The sequence below is a fragment of the Pyrgilauda ruficollis genome, unplaced genomic scaffold (genome assembly GCF_017590135.1).
Source record: "Pyrgilauda ruficollis isolate IOZ18807 unplaced genomic scaffold, ASM1759013v1 scaffold66, whole genome shotgun sequence".
In the NCBI taxonomy this organism is placed as follows: Eukaryota; Metazoa; Chordata; class Aves; order Passeriformes; family Passeridae; genus Pyrgilauda; species Pyrgilauda ruficollis.
This window is the reverse complement of record NW_024528377.1, coordinates 2,540,350-2,562,084: the sequence shown is the minus strand read 5'-3', so window position 1 is coordinate 2,562,084 and position 21,735 is coordinate 2,540,350. Positions and strand designations below refer to the sequence as shown.

Below are 21,735 nucleotides of genomic sequence, written 5' to 3'. Positions count from 1 at the left end.
AAGCTCTGGAAGAGCCTGGTCAGGGAAGTGGTTCAACCCCCATCCCTGGAGGGATTTAGTGGGCGTGTAGATGTGGCACTGAGGGATGTGGCTTAGTGGTGGGCTTGGCAGTGCTGGATTTACAGTTGGGCTTGATGATCTTAAGAGCCTTTTCCAAGTTCTCTGCAATACCTCTGCCAAGCTGGAATATCACAGCTTTGTTGGACTGCTCTCCTGAAGCACAGAGTGTGACCAGGAGACTGAAGAACCTCTCTACCCTAAGCAAAAGGACTTTCTCTCTTTTTTTCCAGCTTCTCACAAAGATGCAAAGAGTGGGATTACAAACTCATGGTATTTCCATGCATGGAATATCAGTCACCCAGAACTTTGTCCGTGCTGGGCATTGCTGAGGGAAACATACCTGAACAAAGCATCAGCAGCCATCACTGCTGCATTTCCTCCTGGGAAAGCAGATTTCTTGGTGGGGCACTGGTTGGTGCAGAACATGCAAAAAAGAGGGTTTTGCTTACAGTGTTTCACTTACAAGGAAAAGCTTTGAACACTTTTCATGTCAGGGCTCAGCAGGGAAATCCTGGAGCAGGTAAATGATGAGTGACTTGTGTTCTCAGCCCTCCCTTTCCTCCCTCTTCCCAGGCTGAGGAATACTCAGTGTAGGATGCTACACAAAGGGTGAGCAGAGCTTTGAAAAACACAGTGCCAAGTACATGGCAGAGACTTTCAAGTGGTTGTGCTGAGGCAGTAATTTCATGGTTTGCTCAGTTCCAGACTTTAACCTCAGTGCCAAGAATCAATGCCACACAATAATGAAAAGTCTAAAATAATTTTTAAATACAGAGAGAGAGAGAGAAATGCAATACAAAATACAGCTAAAAATAAAATAGCAAAAGTAAGCAAAAAAGAAATGCTCAAAATGGGCATGGCAGTTTCCTCTGGATCAAAATTAAGATTCTGTTACCACCCAGTCTAGTGAACCTGGAGTGGATCTGGAAGACATTAAAGACGTGGAATAAAAAACACAGAGTTGAAAAATTATATTTGATTACTAATTAAAATGAACTGTAAAAATAACAGCAGTGGGCTGCCAGTATCATTTGTACTTCTGTAGTGCATCCAAAGACTCTGTGTGGAATTGCACTGTTCACTCTTTGAAAGAGGAACATTTGAATACAAATGCATCACCAAGTTTAGGACTCTAGAAACAGCGCAGAGACATCAGCCCATCCCTTGTATGTTCTGAAGCTTAAAAGCCAAGCTCCAGCTGGGACTTGGGACAGGGATGAAGACCTGCAAGGATCAGGCTCAGAGTAGACCTGGTGCTCAGGCTGGATCCCAGCTGGAATCCCCTGGGCCCACAAGCAAAGGCTGCAAGGGGATGATCTCAGGTGCCAACTCATATCCTACACAAGATACACCATCTTATTTTAATGCATCTTTTGGCCTTTCAACTACAGAGTGTATTGAACTCCATAAAGTGCCTTGGAACTTTTGTGGAAATGTCTTTTTGTATATGTTTTTTTTATTTTCTTTTTCTAGCATACATGTTAAATGTGCTAAAAAAGAAAAGCAAAGTGTCTGGGGGTTTGGGTTGGTTTTTTTGTTGAAAGCACAGTCTGAACTAAGCTGGGTTCTGCCAACAATGGATTTGCTCTGGACAATCTGGGCTGTGACTCCATCACATCAGCCATGGTCAGGGAAAGCAGCGTAGCCCTGCTGGGAGTGTCCCAGAGGAAACACAAGGGTTGGCAGATCCATGGCAGTGATCCCCCAGAAAACGTGGATCAAGAGCTTCTCATAGCTAAAAGACTGGGTCTCTCACAAGGGATTAAAGATGGAACTGCGGCCCATGAAAAGCTACCCTCAGAAGTTTTGTCACCTTTGTCCCTGTCCCCATTCCCCCATGGCAGGACTCCAGTCAGCACACACAAACCAGCTCTAGGGAAGTGAATGAGCTCCAACACGAAACTTCCAAAGGACCAGAGATCTGAAAAACTAATCAGATGGCTGCTTCATTTGTACTCAGGAAACTGTGGCATGTTTTAAACAGCTCGACAGTCTCCTTTGCCTTTGATAAATTACTTACATTAGCCACCCCAAAGGCCTGCTCAGTAGCTGCCACCCCACTGTAACATCTTGCTTTCTTCTCCACAGGAACTCCATAAATTCACTGTCCTCTCCTTGTAATCCATCTTCCTCATTACTTCTGTCAAGGAACCACTCGAGCTGCTTTAATTCAAACACGTTTTCCCAGGCACAGCTAAAAGCCTTTGCTTGTGTTCGTAGCAGGAAATGCCTGGTTATCTGTAAACTGATTCATTAAACACAAAACTTCCAGGGCAGTTTTTGGTCTTTTAAAAGCAGTTCTCAGTCCAGTCCTGTTGTCCCATTTCCTTAATACGGAGTGTCTTTACCTTTGTCTAAACCCCATGACAATATTTCAAGACCCTACCAGGGGCAGCAGTGGTTAAGACCAGCACAGATCTTCCCCAGGACACCCACCACCTCCTGAACTCCATCAGAAGGCTCCAAGGTCAGATATTTTGGCTTCCATAGTGTCAAAAAATCAGCAGTCAGTCTCTTTGTTTTATGCTGCCTTTTGCCCTTTGAATGCATTTAGCATTGCCCTAGAGGGAAAATAATACTGCTTTGTCAGATTTTTACAATTTCTAATCAATCCAGAAGTTTTCCCCTTCTGCATCCTTTCCCTCTGCCTTTCTGTATGTGTTCCTTAGCTCAGGAAAAGATTCTGATTTCCCCTAGGCCAGTTTTTGATTTTTATTGTAACTTTACCTGCAAACATTATTCTGCTCATTGGGTCAGATGTGAATTTTTGATGATAGCATTGAAGATGACAGCCAGAGACATGAAAATGGTGCCATGAAAAAAGAATTATACCGGGGCATTTAACAGCAGAGCACTGTACAGAGGGAACCAGTGCATCAGACCCTCTGTAGATAATATCTTATCTCTGAAGATATTATCTTTTCATGTTTAGTTTTGTTGGTTTTTTGGGTGTTTTTTTGGGGGTTTTTTTTGTTGTTTTGGTTTTTTTGGGGGTTTTTTTTTTTTTTTTGGTGGAAGAAGGGAACATTCTTTATATTTTTTTTTCAAACTAAAAAACTGTTTTCGTTTAAAAAGCCAAAAATCCCTTTTGACATGGCAGCCCTGTGTCTTCAGCTTGTATGTTTGCAGAATATATACATATTTTTTAATATATATCTTATATTTTATATATTTTACATATGTATATATATGTGTGTGTGTGTATATGTGTATATATTTTCTATATAGTATATATATGGTGTATGTGTATATATACATATATACGTGTTTAGATATATATATATATATACACACACACCATGTATATATGGCATCTATTGCATGAGCCTAAACAAACTCAGAAGTAATAACAGGAATTTTCAAATAAAATTAGGAAACTTCTACCCAAAGAAAATGGCACTTTGCACTCAAGTGTGCCCAAAAATGCAAGTCCCAGCAAGAAATGCCATGGTCTCCTTTTTTACCTGTTCTTTCTGCTTTCCACTCATGGTTTGAATGAATGTCTCTTGGAAGGAGAAAGGGCAAAGGAAAGGGGGAATATAACATGAAATGTGTCTGGCAAGGCAGGGTGGAAGAAGGAATGGGCAAATCCTGACCCCTCTGAGCTCACCAAGGTTTGGCAGCAGCAGGGAGGGTCCTGAGCATCTCTGTGCTCCTCACCCTGCCCCTGCTCTTCCCTCTTCAATGCCCAGCAGGACACAGCCCCTCACACAGCCTTCAGAGACAGCTTTGTTGCACCAAAGATCTGTGAGCTGGTGCCCTTGTGTTCCTTCTTTTACAAAAGAGGAATGTGTTTTGGCTGCTGAACAAGAACAGTGAAGATGGGTTGTAACAGATACACTTAAACCCCTTAAACCAACTTTTTTCATTTCATCTCTATGCCCTCCCCCGATTTGATTCACATAACAAGCAAATCCACCCACTAAACATAAACATAAATAGATTTTCATGGGAAAGTTCATTTAAAAAAACCCTCAAGTCTTTTTTTTTTTTTTTTTAATAATTTAATAGATATGTCAATGAGCAGCTGTAAGCTAAAATCATTGTCATTCTCACTCTTCTAACAAAATCAAAACTAGAATCTACCTGGGTAATTCCCATCTTTGCATAGGTCAAATGCATAAATTATGTTACTTTTCCCCAGGCCTCCTCCACAGCCAACACTAAGCCAGGATGAGCAATAAATTTCCTCACTAGATGGAGCAAGAGCATCTAGATAGTAGAAGGAATGCCAAAGTTCTGAAATGGGACTCTCACAACTGGGACAGCCCAACTCCATTCACCGGCCTTGGAAAACCACAGAGCTCCTGTCTTTTATCCCAGCAACGTCAGTGCTCTGCTTCAGGAGCTGAGCAGTAGTCAAAAATCAGGGGGAATTCCCTGGTATGGTGAAGGTCTTCACACTGAGAGGGGTTCCTGCCACCCACTTCTTCCCTGGTTCCCAGCCTCTGTGGCTGACAGACCTTGCCAAACCATGATCCTGCTGGCTTTGTTTCTGGAGGAACAGGAATTTTTACTGGTGGTGTCTCTTGTCCAGCTCAGCCCCCATGGGCAGGTCTGAGTTACCAGTGGTGCAGGTGTGGCATTCACATTTTCAGGAAAAATCCCTTCACCCGGGATTTTTCTCCTGGGAAGATGAGAAGCCTCAGAGAAAAAGGAAAAGGATAATTATCTGATTTGCTTCTCCTGTGTTTTGCTCCTTTGGAATGTGTTTGGAGATTGTTTACCCACAGGTGATTGTTTCTTTGGTTTCTGGTGTGAATTATTTTGACTCAATGGCAAATTGGGGCCAAGCTGTGTCAGGACTCTGGAAAGAGTCACGAGTTTTCATTATTATCTTTTTAGCCTTCTGTAAGTATCCTTTCTGTATTCTTTAGTATAGTTTAGTATAGCATTCTTTAATATAATATAGTATGTTAAAATAATAAATTAGCCTTCTGAGGACATGGAGTTGGATTCATCATTCCTTCCTTCCATCTGGGAACCCCACAAATACAATAATGCAGGGACACCTCAGCTACTGCAAACCCATGGCAGGAAGCTGATTTGATTCTTGTAGCCACTGTTGGTTCTCCCTTGCTGAAATAAATGCAATTTTCAGTCCCAGGTAAAACTCCTCCTGGGTATTACCAGCACAGAGGGTCTAGTACAGAGTTCCACCAGTTCAGAAATACCTGGAGGGCTGCACTGTCTCTTGGGGTAGGAGCTGCTGGTCTGATTGATGGAGTGATATTTTCTGGCAGCTCCAGGTAAATCCTCCACTGGAGTTATTCCTGTCCTCCCACATCCTTATATCTGTGGTGAAGTGTCACAGTTTAACCCCAGCTCCCTGCCAGCCCCTGCACTTCTGAGGCAAAGTGCATTCTCTCCTCCTCCTCCTTCCTGAGGCCCTACAGTGGCAAAACCTGATTATTTCCTAACTGGAGATGCAGCAAGTCCTTTGTGATCTGGCATTTGATATTCTATTCTGAGAAAAGCTTCTGGTGTGGCCAATAACAGTATCATTCTCTAGGGCTAAAGTTCAACAAAAATATTAACAAAATAAAATAGGATGCAGACAAGTCTTTTTTTAATGTTTGGCAACCTTAATTATCAGCTCTGTTGCCACCAGAGGAAATGACAGGACAATCAGAAATCCAACACACAGGCACAGAAAGTTACAAAGTCCTACAGAAACTGTCTCATGTTAACAACAAATCATACAATAAGGATCATTTCTCCCCAGTGTTTGATAACCGAGCATTACAACGAGTCTTTGGTGCAACATGAGGAGAAAAAGTCCCCTTTCTCCCCAGCTTAATCCATCCCATAACCCAGTCCCATCCTGAACTTTCAGCCTTTAAGGAGCTGCAATTTTACACAGAGATTTGGAGTTTCCCAACGCGGGAATTACAATATTCATTTAATCATTGATGTGAGAACAATCATTTGGTAGATGACGTGCGTGCTGTACTTCTGAGGAAAAGACATCTCCCAGCAAACATTCTTAGTGGGATGAAATTCCTCTGTAACATATTTCTCTGCCTTGCAGGGAGCTGCAGCACAGTGATTTTCCCCCAGGAATGCTGTCATGAGACAGGAACTGTCCTTTTTGCCACCTTCCTTTCAGAGCGTGACGTATTTCACAAAATGCCTGGGTAAATAATATTGCATCTTGAGAAGGCTAAATTACGACAAATAAGAGGCAGAGCAAGATGAAAACAAAAGCATAAAAATGTTCTTAAAATGCCAAGTATTTTTGTAGCAGATTACAATGGCTTTTTTTCCCCTCCATCTCTGTGTCTTCACAAAATGTTTTCCTGTTGGACAAAGAAGCACAGACTTAAAACTGAGTTTTTTCCTATTTTCTTAGAAGATTTTCTATTTAAAAAGAATTCTGGGGGAAAAAAAAATAAAATAAAAACCTTTCCCAAAATAATTTCCAGTTTTTATAAACAAAATATTTATACCCCAAAGTTGTGGTTTCTCATTTCACTTTTTATACCTTTTATCTTCACCTGCTAATATTTTGCCTTATTTTATATGGAAAATGGGGTTGTTGGTTGTGCAGTTTGCCCTGTCCCTGATATATTTTGAAGCCCCCTATGTCCCTGCATGTGTTATTGAAAAGCTACAATGAGGTAACCCTGGAGCCTTCTCTTCTCCAAGCTGCACAATCCCAATTTTGTCTCAGCCTTTCCTCAGAGGAGAGGAGCTCCATCCCTCTGTTCATCTTGGTGACCTCCTCTGGGCTTGCTCCAACACGTCAGTGTCCTTCCTGTGCCATCTCCACTGTCTCCCAAAAACAAAAACAATTGAGAATTGCTGTCAGGGAGACTGGAGCTTCATTATTTGAAATCTCTCTTACCTGTTGGTTATATACAGGTAAAAACATACTCAGCTGTGCAAAGGAAGAAGTCCTGAAAGGATCACTGGGGTCAGGATTGAGCTCTTAATTATCAGATGCTTCCAATTAAACTGACTGCAAAGTAATGACTGGATGCTGACATTAATACTGTAAAATATGTTTTACAGTTACAATTGCATCAATGAGAACCGTAACACACTAATTTCCTGAGGCTGTTTTATTTACTTCAAGTGGTTTGAGCTGGAGAAACATAACTGGGAAAGCATAACAAATGCATATTTCTTGGTGGTTTGCCTAGATTTGTTACAAAGCTGAAATCTAGACACTGGTCAAATGGTTCTTTATGGATATTGCTCATAGGTCTTTCTTTTTTACTTTAATTTCCTGTTGCATTTCTATTTAGAATTTGAAATTGCCTGTCCTGAGAATTTCCCTTGTGGTTGCTCCACTTCAGTCAGAGAAATTCATGTGGGCATTTTCTGGAAGCTAAGTATGCAGGTCTGAACTTTTTCTCAACTGTTCAGATTGCAGCTTTCAACGCCAGAATTCTGCAAAACATTTAACACTCCAATAATGAGAGAAAAGAGCTCCCTCCACCTTGACCCGTCTCCCCAGCAGGACCTGCTGGAGCCTAAAGGAAGTGAAAAGCAAAGTTCTGTGAAGCACTGGACTTTCTAAGAAAAGATGTGGATGTGTTTCTCTCCTGAGTCACACTGCACTGACCCTGATGAAATCCTCCTTGCTTGTGCAACAGCCCAGAACCAGGAGCAGGGTTCACAAGGAGCACAACCCCAGGATGGCTTTGGACTCTGGATTTGCCTGTGCTGCAGTTGAGGAGCAAAGACATCAGTCTGCAGACTCCTCTCAGGGTGGTTTTGGGCAGCACAGGACACTGCAAGGCATGCTGGAAAAGCCATGGCCCTAAATGTAAAATGTAAAACACATCCTAAATCAGATCAAGTCACACTGGAGCTCCCTGAGTCACTGGAGAAAAGAAAATAGTGGGATTATCTGTTAATCTCACCTCGATGAAATGTCTAAAATAGGTCTGATGATTCACATCCTAAAAAGGACTGCTAGTCCTTCTTATCAATGAAAGGAGCCAAGGGAGAGCCTTGTTCAAGGGGGGATGTTTATACTGCAGACATGTCCAAGGAGGTGAGGTAAAGCCTGTCCCATCAGTCCCCTTGGTAAAGAAAACAGTGTTATCAGGGACATGCCTTCATCAAAAAAGGCAGGAACTTTTCCTCTACTTCCAACTTGGCATCACGGTTGTTTAAATTGTACTTGAAAAACTTCCTGGCCGTTTGCAACAGCATTACAAGGACTTGTGAGAACGATCTTCATGCCTTTTGAAGAGCTGGAAGTGGCCAGGCTGTTTTTGGACATTGATTTATTTGCATGAATGAACTCTTGCAGAGATACCTATGCCCATGGTTCTACCAAAGCAATCTAAATTGCCACTGAAGACTTCTAGCTCTAGTCTCTCCACAATTTATACAGAAGAAATGCTTATTACAGTTCTTGTAGCATGAGTGAAGAGACAGGGAAACGCCATTTTAAAAACAGATGGATCTTTCAAGCACATTGCAAAAATAAAATGCACAAAGCTGATGTAAATAGAAGGTAAGGTAGAAATCTCAAGCTTTCCCAGAAACCTCATTTTATTACTCAGAGCTCCATTAGGTTGATGACCAGGCTAGAATTCAGGATTATTCATCCTTTGCAATGTCTAGCCCTCTTCCTGTCTGTCCATGGAGGCTGCTGTCTTTAAGGGCCCTCCCAGGAATCTTGCAAGAAATACTCTGACAAGACACAAAGGTTGCATTTCAAAGCTTGCTCTTTATTTCTGCATCCAGGGGACAAAAGAGCTCAGGGGGAGCCTGGCCCTCTCCCTCTGCAGAGCAGGACCTCCACAATTTCCTGCAAGGAAAACAAGGATCAGGATCCCAGATTAAAAGAATGGAGGTGAGCACAGCATATAGCTTTTCACAGATACAGCTTTTCAGTGTCTGATGGGAGCCTAAAAGAAAACTGGAGAGGAACTCCAAGGGCGTGCAGTGACAGGACACGGGCGAATGGCTGCCAGCTGAAAGAGAGCAGCTTCAGGTTGGATGTTTGGAAGAAATTCTTTGCTGTGAGGGGGGTGAGGCCCTGGAAGAGGTTCTTCCCAGAGAAGCTGTGGATGCCCTGGGCAGGCTGGATGGGGCTCTGAGCACCCTGGTCTCGAGGAAGGTGCCCCTGACCATGGCAGGGGCTGGAAGTGGATGTTCTGGAAGGTTCCTCCTGCTGAGGACCACGTTCAGGGCACGGGGTGCAGCTGCTGTAGGTTGAGCTCTGGGTTGGGGGCCTGGGACAAGAGGCTTTGTTTGCCCCTAAACTTCCAAGCCAAACCATTCTGTGATGCTATGATTTATGCTTGGGAGCTTGGGAGCTGCTTCATTCAAAGTCAGAAGTTAATTAGGGTAATTAGGAGCAACTTGGAATGCACACATGCAGGGACATAGGGGGCTTCAAAATATATCAGGGACAGGGGCAAACTGCACGACCAACAACCCCATTTTCCACATGAAATAAGGCAAAATGTTAGTAGGTGGAGATAAAAGGTATTTCCTGAAGCATAGAAAAGGAGAGTGCAAAGAGCTGAATTCAGGGTTGTGTTTCCAGTCAGGAGTTCTGTGCTCACCAGTGGACACGCTGGACACGTGAGGGTTTGTCCAGCAGCTGGTCCTGCATGCCAAGGGCAGCTCCTCCTTTCCCCGTGCTCTCTCAGAGCTGGACACCATCACACGTTCACACTCTCTGCATCCAGTTGAGACAGCTCTTCAAGTGACCTGCTTTTACAGAAACGCTGAGTTCAGTGGAAATTATTGTGCATAACACTCAAAAACAGGGACATAGGAGGCAAACCTATTAAGCACCTTCTGGACCGAGAACAAATAACCAGGCTTTGTGGGGCCTTTTTTCTCATCTCCATGAAAACCACGTCAAAGCTACACAAAACTGGAAAAAAAGATTGCCCAGTGTTTTGACAGCCTTTAGATGATCCTCTGGGGAGTACAGGCATATCTAATATAGCACCCCTAATATTTCTGTAATTGATTTTTCCATTCATTAAATCAACCAATTCTTCTTCATTCCTGGCACACCACCCTTGGCCACTGAAGGAATTAACATCAAGCAGTGCCTGTTAAGTATGATGCTTTTTTTGAGGGTCATCATTAACAAAAGACTGCCACATCATTAACTGATGTGGCAGTCATATTTTCTGGAAAAATTCTTTTGCCCAGGATTCTTTTCCTGGGAAGCTGAGAAGTCTCAGAGAAAAAAAGAAAACAGTAGTATCTAATTTACTTCTCCTCTGTTTTGCTGCTTTGGAATGTAGTTGGAAATTGTCTGTCCACAGGTGATTGTTTCATTCGTTTCATGTGAATTTTTTTGACTCAATGGCCAGTCAAAGTCAAGCTGTGTCGGACTCTGAAGAGAGAGTCACGAGTTTCGTTAATATCTTTTCAGCCTTCTGTAAGTATCCTTTCTGTGTTCTTTAGTATAGTATAGTTTAGTATTCTTTAATATAATATAGTAACATGAAATAATAAATTAGCCTTCTGAGAACATGGAGTCAGATTCATCATTCCTTCCTTCGTCTGGGAACCCAGCAAATACAATAACCTGATCCATGAGGTGATGAACAACCACAGATCTCACCAGCAGTGGTGGAGGCACACACTGGTCCTTGGCCAGCCACAGCAGTAAAAAGTCATTTGTCATGTAGCACAACAGAAACACACTGCAAGAGCCCCTGGGGCCACAGAATTACTTCTCCTCTGTTTTGCTTCTTTGGAATGTAGTTGAAATTGTCTATCCCAGGTGATTGTTTCATTCATTTCATGTCAATTTTTTTGACTCAATGGCCAGTCAAAGTCAAGCTGTGTCGGACTCTGAAGAGAGAGTCACGAGTTTCGTTAATATCTTTTCAGCCTTCTGTAAGTATCCTTTCTGTATTCTTTAGTATAGTATAGTTTAGTATTCTTTAATATAATATAGTAACATGAAATAATAAATTAGCCTTCTGAGAACATGGAGTCAGATTCATCATTCCTTCCTTCGTCTGGGAACCCAGCAAATACAATAACCTGATCCATGAGGTGATGAACAACCACAGATCTCACCAGCAGTGGTGGAGGCACACACTGGTCCTTGGCCAGCCACAGCAGTAAAAAGTCATTTGTCATGTAGCACAACAGAAACACACTGCAAGAGCCCCTGGGGCCACAGAACCCTCCACCAGATCCTGCTGTGCACCAATTCCACCACTGCCAGCCAGGAAAAACTGCTGGGCATCATGGTGGGAGAGAGCTCCACTGGAGGAACAGAGAGAACAGAACAAGCAGATAAAAATTGTTAAGAGGAAAACAGGTCACTCAGTGTTTCTCTCACGTGGGTGGCTTTTTCCAGCTCAAATATAAAAATCCTCGTTTTCCCCTGTGCATCGTTGGAATGCAGACAGGACTGTAAAATATAAAATGTGATCCAGCTGGAAATCCATACCTCAGCACAGCAGTTCTCAGGCTTTTTCAGATGTATCTCCCTCTCAAACCTTTTCCACAGTTGACCCTGTCTCCCCCCATCTCAGCATCTCTGATAAGCAGCCTGAAGCTGGCAGGACACACCGTGGAGGAAGGTGTCATGGAAGAAGGCTGTGTGGGAGCACCTGGAGGGTACTTGTGGTTGGATGGAGAAGTTCAGGGCAGGGCCACATCAGGGGACAGGGAAAAAAACCACAAACCTCAGAAGATGTGAGAAACACAGTAGCCAAAGGCATCACCCAGAGCCAAGGGATAACTCTTGCCCCCAAACATGAAGGACCCTGTGAGTTTTCAGCCAACTGGCATTTGTTTCCTCATTGTGCAGACAGCAGCTTTCTATGGAAACCATTTTGGCACTTGCCAGTGTTCATTTTTTTTTTTTTCATTGTTCTGAACAAAGATGTCAGTATTTCTGGTGGATTCTGACCAAATCTGACTCATGCTTTCCAGGCTAAGAAAAAAGGACCAAAATCCAAGCTTCTGTGGAATTTGAGTTCTAAGGTATCAGAAGGGAAGGGCAGAGAAGTTAAATAAGGATCTAGAGGACAATAGGATACAAAGTTCTAGTGCTAGTTAAAAGGAGGTGTTTCTGGCCCTGGAAAACTCTAGAGCCAACCACACAGAAGGGAAAGCACAGAATATAAGATTTCCAGTATTGAAACAAAGTACTTTTCATTTCTGTGGGGTCTCCTAAAGCTTTCACCTGAGAAAATGAGGTCTGGGAAAGTTTATTCTGTTTTGCTATTGTCCAGCAAAAATTACGTATCTGTTCCCACAACATCTCATGAAACTGAAATGTGTATGTTACTTAAAAAATTCCTTTAGAGATATGGGTTGAAATAGACACCAAGTGCAAACACAAAGTTCATGAGTTTTGCATCACTAGCAAGCACTTTTCACACTAATGTGTTAGGGAAGGTTGCAGAACAAGAATGAGAATTTACTGTGCAGGAGCCTTTTTCTATCAGCTACACCTACAGGCTCACTCTACTTGGATAACTCACATCAGTCCACATATTTCAAGATATGACAAGCTGTAAGGGGGGTCTGATCTGTGTTTCTCAAAGCTCAATTTGACAGATGCATGCAAAATGCTTATAAATTTCCACAAATTCTGACAGGGAGAGAGAAGAATATAAGAGTCCTTGGAAAAAATTAATACAGGAGTATCTGAAATCAGATCCCTGAAATCCAAGGCACCATGCTCTTTTTGATTTGGCATTTGCTCATTGCTGAGCATCTTTTCTCATGCAGCACTGAGTGCTCTGGTGAAGCTGCTGATGTTAGACTAAAGCAGGATTAACCTGCACAAGCGAGCCTAGATGATGACTGCAATTTATTCCCCAGCAGAACTAACTCACCCTCACACCACTTGTTACACCACAGGGCAGCTCTGGCCGTGAGATAAAATGTGCTGCCTCTCAGGAGAGGTTGATGACACCTCACTGTCCCCATGTGCACGCAGGAGTGCAAAATCCACCCGTTTTCCTGTGCCTCCTTCACCACAATGCACTTGCTCCACCTGTTGTCCACTTGCTTTCCTACAAGTCCATCTGCAGCTGTAATTTCTGCAATTGCTTTGCCTTCAGGGATACTCAGGGATCTTCATGGCTGCTTTCTCACTCCCAGCACAGCCAGTATCACTGCCTTCCATAGAGACTCTGGAAAAACCAACCTGCAGTTCAGGAGCAGCTGAAGAACCACAGCTCTTAGAGGTCTAGCTCAGTAATTTAATCACAGTAGTTACCGAGCTGGCAAGTGCCTGTCAGGAAAGCAGGGTGCACTGGGGAGTTAATTACTCAGCAAGGCATCCCCAGTCTAGGTTAAGGGATTAATAGCACATGCACATTCCTACTTTCCAGCTCTTCTGCTAGACTATCACCAGGAACAAGGAGGGAAAAAAATGGCTTTTTCTGCAAGAAACTGGCACTTCCACTGAACAGCTCTGGCAGTATCAGGGTGCTCCATGAGTGTATTCAGTTGTGCCATTTGCTCCTCATGGGCAGACGTGACCAAGCTGGAAGATGGCAGCAAAGTAGTGCCTGGCTCCTCTGAGGACAAGATCAGCCCAAGTGTAAGCACTTGCTGTCTCTGGATTCACACTGCTTTCTTGAGAGAGAGAATTCCTTTTCCCAAATTTCATGCAAGAACCAGGCCAAAGGTGAGGAAATATGTGCTGTGCTGAGGGGGAGCTGGGACAGACCTGAGGAGAACATGGCTCTGTTAATGAGGGAAGAATGCTTGCAGACACAGCATTTGTACTTCTGGGGTCCCACTAGGGCCACAACTGCTTTCTGAAGCCTGGCAAGAGCAATTGCAGCACCACAGCAACAAGCACAGAATAACCTGAGCTGGAAGGGACCCCTGAGGATCATCTACATTTCCACCTCCAAATGAGCTGTGGGTCAATGCTTCTCCTTTCAAAGGAGCCATCAGAAGTCACCTTCAGGCCACTTCATTGCACTGAGAGGGACATCACAGCACAGCTACAGCCTTAGTCTGGTGTCTGCTGCCCTCCCCTGCTCTGTCAGCAAAATGGGAAGAGCAAGGACAGGGAGCCTCATCCCCTGCTCCCTTTTTTTCTGCAGTGTGGGGACACTGCCTGGCTGCTAAATTCTGCTGGAATACCCCCAGGAAGGCCTGGCTGCTGGGTAACAAGGAACGAGGCAGTGGGTGGAGGAGTGCCATGGCACAGCCACCCTGCTCTCTGTGCTAAGCTGAAATTGCCCCTTATATCACCCACACCCAGAACCTCTGGCCACATAACACAAGGAGGAGGCAGCAACAGCTGCTCAGCACAGCTGTCAGAGGGAGATTCCAAACCCCTCTGCACCCTCTATTTGAATCACCAGTCAGCTCCCACCACAGCTCTGAGCTTCCTCGAGCAGCAGTTGTCATGTCAGCTTCCTCTCCCGCCCATGGGTGTCACACTCACATTTTCTGAAAAATCCCTTCACCCAGGATTTTTCTCCTGGGAAGCTGAGAAGTCTCAGCAAAAAAGGGAAACAATTCTTATCTGATTTGCTTCTCCTGTGTTTTTTGCTCCTTTGGAATGTGTTTGGAGATTGTTTACCCACAGGTGATTGTTTCTTTGGTTTCTGCTGTGAATTATTTTGACTCATTGGCCAAGCTGTGCCAAGACTCTGGAGAGTCACAAGTTTTCATCATCATCTTTTTAGCATTCTGTAAGTATCCTTTCTGTATTCTTTAATATAATATAGTATGTTAAAATAATAAATTAGCCTTCTGAGAACATGGAGTCAGGTTCATCATTCCTTCCTTTGTCTGGGGGCTCTGCAAATACAATACATGGGAATGTAAAGGCTGAGGAGATGCTGAGGCCAGCAGAGAAGACAGACAAGGCAAGTGTCATTTATTGTCAACTTTAAGAATGAGCACTCTCCACAAACTAAAACTTAAAAAAAAAATTAAAAAAAAAAAAGGAAGAAAACAAAGTTAAAATTTTGAAAATGTGACTAGGTAGAGGCAGTCTCTCCTCAGGCTGTGCAGAGCAGGTTCATAGCAAAGTCCTTGGCACAAAAGTATGGCAGACTGAAACCAAGCTGGTCTTCAGATGACCTTTCCCAACACAAAAAACAGTGGGCATGGCTCTGGAACAATGTGAGGTGTTACTAAAGCAAAGTAAAAAAAAAGTAACTGGGGAAAAGGGAGGGAATACACCTTAAATACCAAAACAATTTTGAATTGCTTGACAGCAGTGCCACATTATTACAAGCAAAATTATAAGCATCAGTACACAAATGGCTCAGACAGATCTGTTCCATTCCCCACTCAACCTCAACACAATCACAAGACCAAGTTTTTAAAAGTGTGTTTCTTTAGTATGCTTTTTTTAAGCCCCACAGCTGTGTGTTCCCCACTTCTATGTGAATGTCACACTTTTCTTAGGACTTTTACACTGCCTCCCATTATCCCAGCACCCAAGGCTTTCTGTGTGAAGTTCAGCAGTAAGAGGAAGCCCTCAACAGGCTTGCAGTTCCATGTGCTTGTCCTTGGAGTTCCAATTCTGCTTGGCATCAAAGTGCTTTGGAAAGTGAAGGGGTTGGCTTTGTCTCCAGAAGGCACAGCTTTAAACACACCATCAAAAAGTAATGCTTCTTGCTAAAAGGAAAAGCAAGCATGGGAATCAGCATTTGTTTAGATGCACTGTTCTGGAAGTAAAGTTCCTTGTTCCTAAGTAAATGCCCCCATGGTTTTGAAGGGGTGTGTGTATTCCCCCAGCACAGCTTCTTCACGTGTAAACACAAGCAAGTGTTGGCTCCAGCACTATTTTAACCCAATTGACTGCATGATGTGTGATAACTGTTTGAGAAGTTTTGGAATCCTGAAGGGCAGTTTTTTTTATTTATCAGCCCTGAAAAAAACACAAAGGGGATAGAAAAAAAAAAAAAAAAAGACTGAAGCCATGTTTCTTTAGTATGCTTTTTTTAAGCCCCACAGCTGTGTGTTCCCCACTTCTTTGTGAATGTCACACTTTTCTTAGGACTTTTACACTGCCTCCCATTATCCCAGCACCCAAGGCTTTCTGTGTGAAGGTCAGCAGTAAGAGGAAGCCCTCAACAGGCTTGCAGTTCCATGTGCTTGTCCTTGGAGTTCCAATTCTGCTTGGCATCAAAGTGCTTTGGAAAGTGAAGGGGTTGGCTTTGTCTCCAGAAGGCACAGCTTTAAACACACCATCAAAAAGTAATGCTTCTTGCTAAAAGGAAAAGCAAGCATGGGAATCAGTAAGCATTTGTTTAGATGCACTGTTCTGGAAGTAAAGTTCCTTGTTCCTAAGTAAATGCCCCCATGGTTTTGAAGGTGTGTGTGTATTCCCCCAGCACAGCTTCTTCACGTGTAAACACAAGCAAGTGTTGGCTCCAGCACTATTTTAACCCAATTGACTGCACGATGTGTGATAAACAACTGTTTGAGAAGTTTTGGAATCCTGAAGGTCAGTTTTATTTATTTATCAGCCCTGAAAAAGACACAAAGGAGATAGAAGAAAAAAAAAAAAGACTGAAGCCAAATTAAATTCTATTTCAGGTGAATTTATTGAGTTATAAAGAACCTGCCAGCTCCACCATATTTACAAAGGTTTTCAAGAGGATCTAGAGCTATTACTGCTACTGAACCACATGTTAAAAATGCATAAAACAAACCAAATCAACCACATCCATTAACTGTAAAAACACCATTTACCTTATAGAATTTTGAGGAACACTCAAACATAGGGAAAAATGCTTCCCAACCACTGATCTCTAAAGCAAGATTCTCATTTCTCCCTCTGATGTAGCTATGCCTGAAGATCTTGGTGTCTGACACCTTGGAACTTGGTGTCTTCAATAGACATGGCTTATGAATTGGGATTTTAAATAAAAGGTTCCTTGGAACTGCAAGGTGTTAAAACAATCCTAAAGAGCAGAATGAAATCCCCAGTTGGTTCCATTTGATACTTTTGCAAGGTGTTATTGCTGCCAGATGTGCACATAAAATCCTGTCATCGCTGTGGAGCCACAATCCAAGCAAACTCAGCCAAACTTCCCAGAGCACTGTCACTGTTCACATCTGAAGCAGCACTGCAGAAACAGCACCTCCTGCAAACACCACACTGCTGTTCTCTTCCTCCTGGCCACGACTCAAAGGATGATTTCAGCTGCAATTAATGCTCCCTAAATTCCCTGATGCACCTTTCCGTTCCCCTCTCCACCCACAGAGGAGATCATGGATTCTAAGGGGAGGAGAGAGCCTGCCTCCCAGTTCAGCTGGGTTCATTTCCAGGGATATTCCAGCTACATGTCACATCCTGAAGCAGCTCTACTACAATTCCACAATGCCAAAGGGATGTGGATGTGGCCTGTGTGCTCACACACCTGGATGCACTCAGTTCCCACTGGCAACAGGTGGCTCTGCTAGTCTTGTTTACAAGCCTATAGTAACATTTCCTTGATATTAAGCTTCACACATTAATTAATGTTTGGGGAAGAATTTACTCACTTGAGTGCCAGTGACCCTTCCCAGGGTTTTCACAGGTGAAATTTGCTGATCAGCAATCTAACACTGTAAAACTCACTTGTAAACTATCAACTAAGATTCAGAGTTACCCTAAGCACAAACTAAAACCCCAGAAACTAAGTCAGTATCGAATCAAGTAGCAGAGAAGTTGCTAATAGCATTTCAGAGGGTAAAAACCAAAACAACCAAAAAACATTGAAATACCTCTCTGGAATAGAGAAAGATGAAACCTATCAGCTTTATGTTTAAAAGAGAAACATGTAACTTTGTTTCTACTGCAAGGGCTACAAAAACAAAACCAAAGAGAAGCCCAAGCACCGTTCATGCATGAGAAACTACCTTCTAGCAAGAAGTATTTTATGGAGTATGTGCTACTCTAATGTGAGCTGGCATCAGACCTGCAAAGTCTTGCTCCACACGTCAGCAAGACTGTCAGAGGCACACCACACTGTCACACTGCTCTTCAAAAGGAAAAAAAAACATCCTCTCACACTCACAAAGCAAGCTACAGAGCTGCTCACTGCAAACCAGCAACTCATCTAGGATTTTAAAACTTTACACTCATATCAAGGAAGTTCCCATCAACATTGAGATTTGTAGCTGGGCCATGCTGAGAACACATTCAGCTCAAGCAGCACACACACACACGTGTCACCCATGTTGATATCCAAGGTCAGAATCAGGTGCTCAGGTCTTGAGGCAGTGGGTCAGATGTAAACTTTTTAACAGTTTCATGTCTGCAGGTTAGATGAAGAGCAATTCTTCAGAAGTGGCATTATCTTGGTGCTTGTGTACATAAAGAGAACACCAGGCTGCCACACCTGCTACACTGCATCCAGCCACAGGGTGAACTGGTCAAATCCAGTGCCAAACACTCAGCAGGAATCAAGCCATGACTGTGAGGAGAGGTTTACAGGAGAACTCTTTCAGGCATGGCAGAATATGTTTCCTTACCAGGAGGATGGCTGAACAAGCTGCACCCAGCAACACTTGTGACATGCTGCATGCATCTCTTGCAGCCCTTCAGAGAATTTGGTACAGATAATGCCACATTAATGTTACTGTGGGACACATTTATCAAGATATCTTTGCAACTCAGGAAAGCTTAGAGGGGTTTTTCCTAGTTACTTTTGCTGAGGTGAGCAGGAATTATTTATCAACTGACTAAAGGGTGATGAAACCTCTAGTACACCTTACCAAAGTGTTTCAAAGGTATTCAGGTCCCTCACAAGGAGCTACAGAATTTAAAAACTGAGCAGAAGAAAACCTTTGTGCTTCTTTTGTGGACTAAAGTCTGACTTAAAACCTATTACTGCCAGCCAGCAAAATGCAGCGATGCTAGGCTTTGCAAAGATGGTGGAGGAAAAGGGATTCCATCTGCATTCCTTAAAAACAAATACAGAGTAAAAAAAGATAACTGTGATAACTCTAGTAGTCAGAACATCTCTACAAAATTCTCTGGACCATGAACTGCCCACAGAAGATTCAAAATAACAAAGGCAGAGAGTTATCCAGCTGAGGGTGTTCTGAAAGACTGAAGAAAATCCACTGAGCACAAATTGACACAGCTACTGTGACACAGAAAAATCATAGCTGGCAACAGAGTTATCTGGTTCCAGTGACAGTTTTAGTGCCTATACATCCTGGACTAAATTACTCCAGTAAGCTGGTGCTTTTCTCCTTAACAGATCAGGACTGATTGCTGGTAGACACCAATATCACATCCCTTTATTTCTCTACTGGGCCATCCTCAGTGGTGGATCTGGGGCAGGCTGCCCTGCAAGTTTCCATGATCTGAATCATCTCTTCCCTTTCCAGTATCGAAAGCCTCGTGCTGCAATCTAAATTCCAGTTTTTGAAAAGGCAGAGGGTTAAACTATCAACCTGAGACTCAACAATTGTCCCTTCCAATTATTTAGTGCTTGAAACTGAGACATTCACACAGTGCAACCTAGCAGTCATACACACATTGTCACTTACTACCACACTGAACACAGCTGTGTTACACAGTGGGATTTAACTTCTCAGCAGATTTTACTTTCCCTTGATCTTCCACTTTTTTGATGGCAGCTTGGATAGCTTCTTGATCACCCAGAAACTGGTGAGGGCCCAGAGGGTGCAAATTCTCATCAAGTTCAAGAAGTATGGGCACACCAGTGGGGAGGGTGACATTGATGATGTCCTCATCGGAGATGCCTGCCAAAGAAAAACAAAACAGAGTTACACCTCCAGCCTCCTCACTGCCTATTGCCTTATTTCTGGGGTTACCTAAACTGTCAAGGACACCTTCCAGCCTCCATGGACACCACCAGCTACTCAAGGGTCAATTCCCAGCTGGGCAAGTCCTTTAGGAACAGCTGAAGGAGAGAATTCCCATCAAGGTGAAGACAGTTTCTTCACTTTTTCAGCCTACTCGTGTGAAATAAACAGGAAAAGATTGCCCTGGAGACTACACTGTTCCTTTAATACAGGACATGGAGTACAATAGGCTCCCCTCCATCATTTCCCAACTCACACATCACAAAAGATGGGAGCCCACGTGTGCTACTCCAACATGAAACAACCCCTACTGGCAGCCACTATAAACTCTTTAGAAAGGCAGGATAACAAGGTTAGTCTTTCTCTTAAATTTTCTGGGCAACTCTTATCACACAAACTGTCATAAAAATCAGTATTTAATTCTGCTTGTGTGAGAACCACTCTTTGCCCAGTCTGATTTCTTACAAGCAAGTTTATAGCAGGGTCCACAGTACTGTTCTCAGAATTCCTGTATACAAGATATTCATTTCCACTTTCAAATGAGAGGAAGAAAAAGGAGGCAGAAAGTCAACTTGTACAGCTTGGAGCATTCTTCTTTTTTCCACTTAACTAAAGGAATGTGTACCTGGAAAATAATATTTATGTTATGCAGACATGTAATTAAATATTTGGGCTCTCATCTCAATGAAATTGCTGGTTATTTTTAAATTGAACACACATCCAAAGCCTACCAAGTGAGTTTCAAGACCAAACATCCTAGTAAAGTTTCCACACAAAGTCTAAATAATTGCATTAAAAGCAGTGACTGCAAAGACATTATCTCTCAAAAAAATCAGGCAAAAGAAAGCTAATGCCATTGGGAATGTCAAGATTTCCTTTTCCCCCCTTTCTAGAAGCACTGAGGTCCCAGCAGCAGCCTGCTACTCTGAAGCAGGGCAGCTTTGGGTAATTCACTCAGAAAATGCACACCACCAAGCTTCTGAAGTGATGACACCATATAAACTAGACCAAGGTGCACCAAGCAAACATCCTCCTGGAGCAGCTGACAAAACAGATGGTCCTCAGAACACACAGGTGTAAATTTACCAGAGATTTTCACATTAAGGAGAAAAGCAGAGCCATCATGTTAACAGGAAAACACACACGAGTCAAGCAGCTCAGCAACAGTGGGGTGACAACAGGCCAGAAAAAACAGAACTGTTCATGAGGTGAGGATCATATTCCCCTGCCCAGAGACTATACCAACACCCAATTTTAGTGACCTATTCTTGCTTTATGCTCAGCACTTGGGTGAGCCCTAAGTTTCAGAAGGGCACAGAGCACCAGAAAGAAGCCTTTGCAAAGAACTTACACTTTGTTAAATATTGAGCATCAGTCCATTGGAACAAGTCACACTCAAATAGCTAAAGCAATTCTTGCACACAAGGGACAAATAATTCACCTGGTGTAAGCCACAGAATCAGACCTACAGGGAAAAAGCCTCAAAGAACACCTAAAATTTAAAAATGGCACAGAAACAGATGGGAAGAATACTGCATCCATTCACCAGGCACAAGCACAGTTCTCAGGGACTTGGTCTTCAAAACAAGCAGCCAAGCTGCCTGAGCTCTTATTTCGAGGATTCTTAAGAATTAGATTTTAATAACACCCACATCACCACGTATATTCCCAGAGAATCCACGCCTAGGAAGTGCTCTGACCACCTCCTAAGTTCAGTCTCCCAGACTAAACCATTGATATACACACAAAGCAGATGAAGTCATGCAGGAGAGTTTAGGCAAACCACATAATGTGGTCAGGAGACATGATATTTAAGAGTTTCCTCTGGAGATGGATTAAACAAAACTAGCTGTAGCTACATGGAGTCAGAAATGCATTTTACTGTTTTTACAGAACACAAAGTGACCACAATGTCAACTAGTACTGATTTACAAAGCAAAACAGTGCAGCCTAGGATAAACACAC

General features: G+C 43.0%; 1 protein-coding gene across 7 annotated transcripts in view; it reads right to left on the bottom strand.

Annotated features, from left to right (window-relative positions):
- Positions 1-16,531: 16,531 nt before the first annotated feature.
- Positions 16,532-21,735, bottom strand: part of BPGM (bisphosphoglycerate mutase) — a 30,750-nt gene continuing 25,546 nt past the window's right edge. For all 7 annotated transcript variants that reach the window (XM_041484446.1, XM_041484444.1, XM_041484442.1 and 4 more), the window contains one exon: positions 16,532-19,707. In XM_041484446.1, coding sequence (XP_041340380.1) covers positions 19,514-19,707 — 194 coding nt within the window. In that variant the 3' untranslated portion in view covers positions 16,532-19,513. The remainder of the gene's footprint in view (positions 19,708-21,735) is intronic.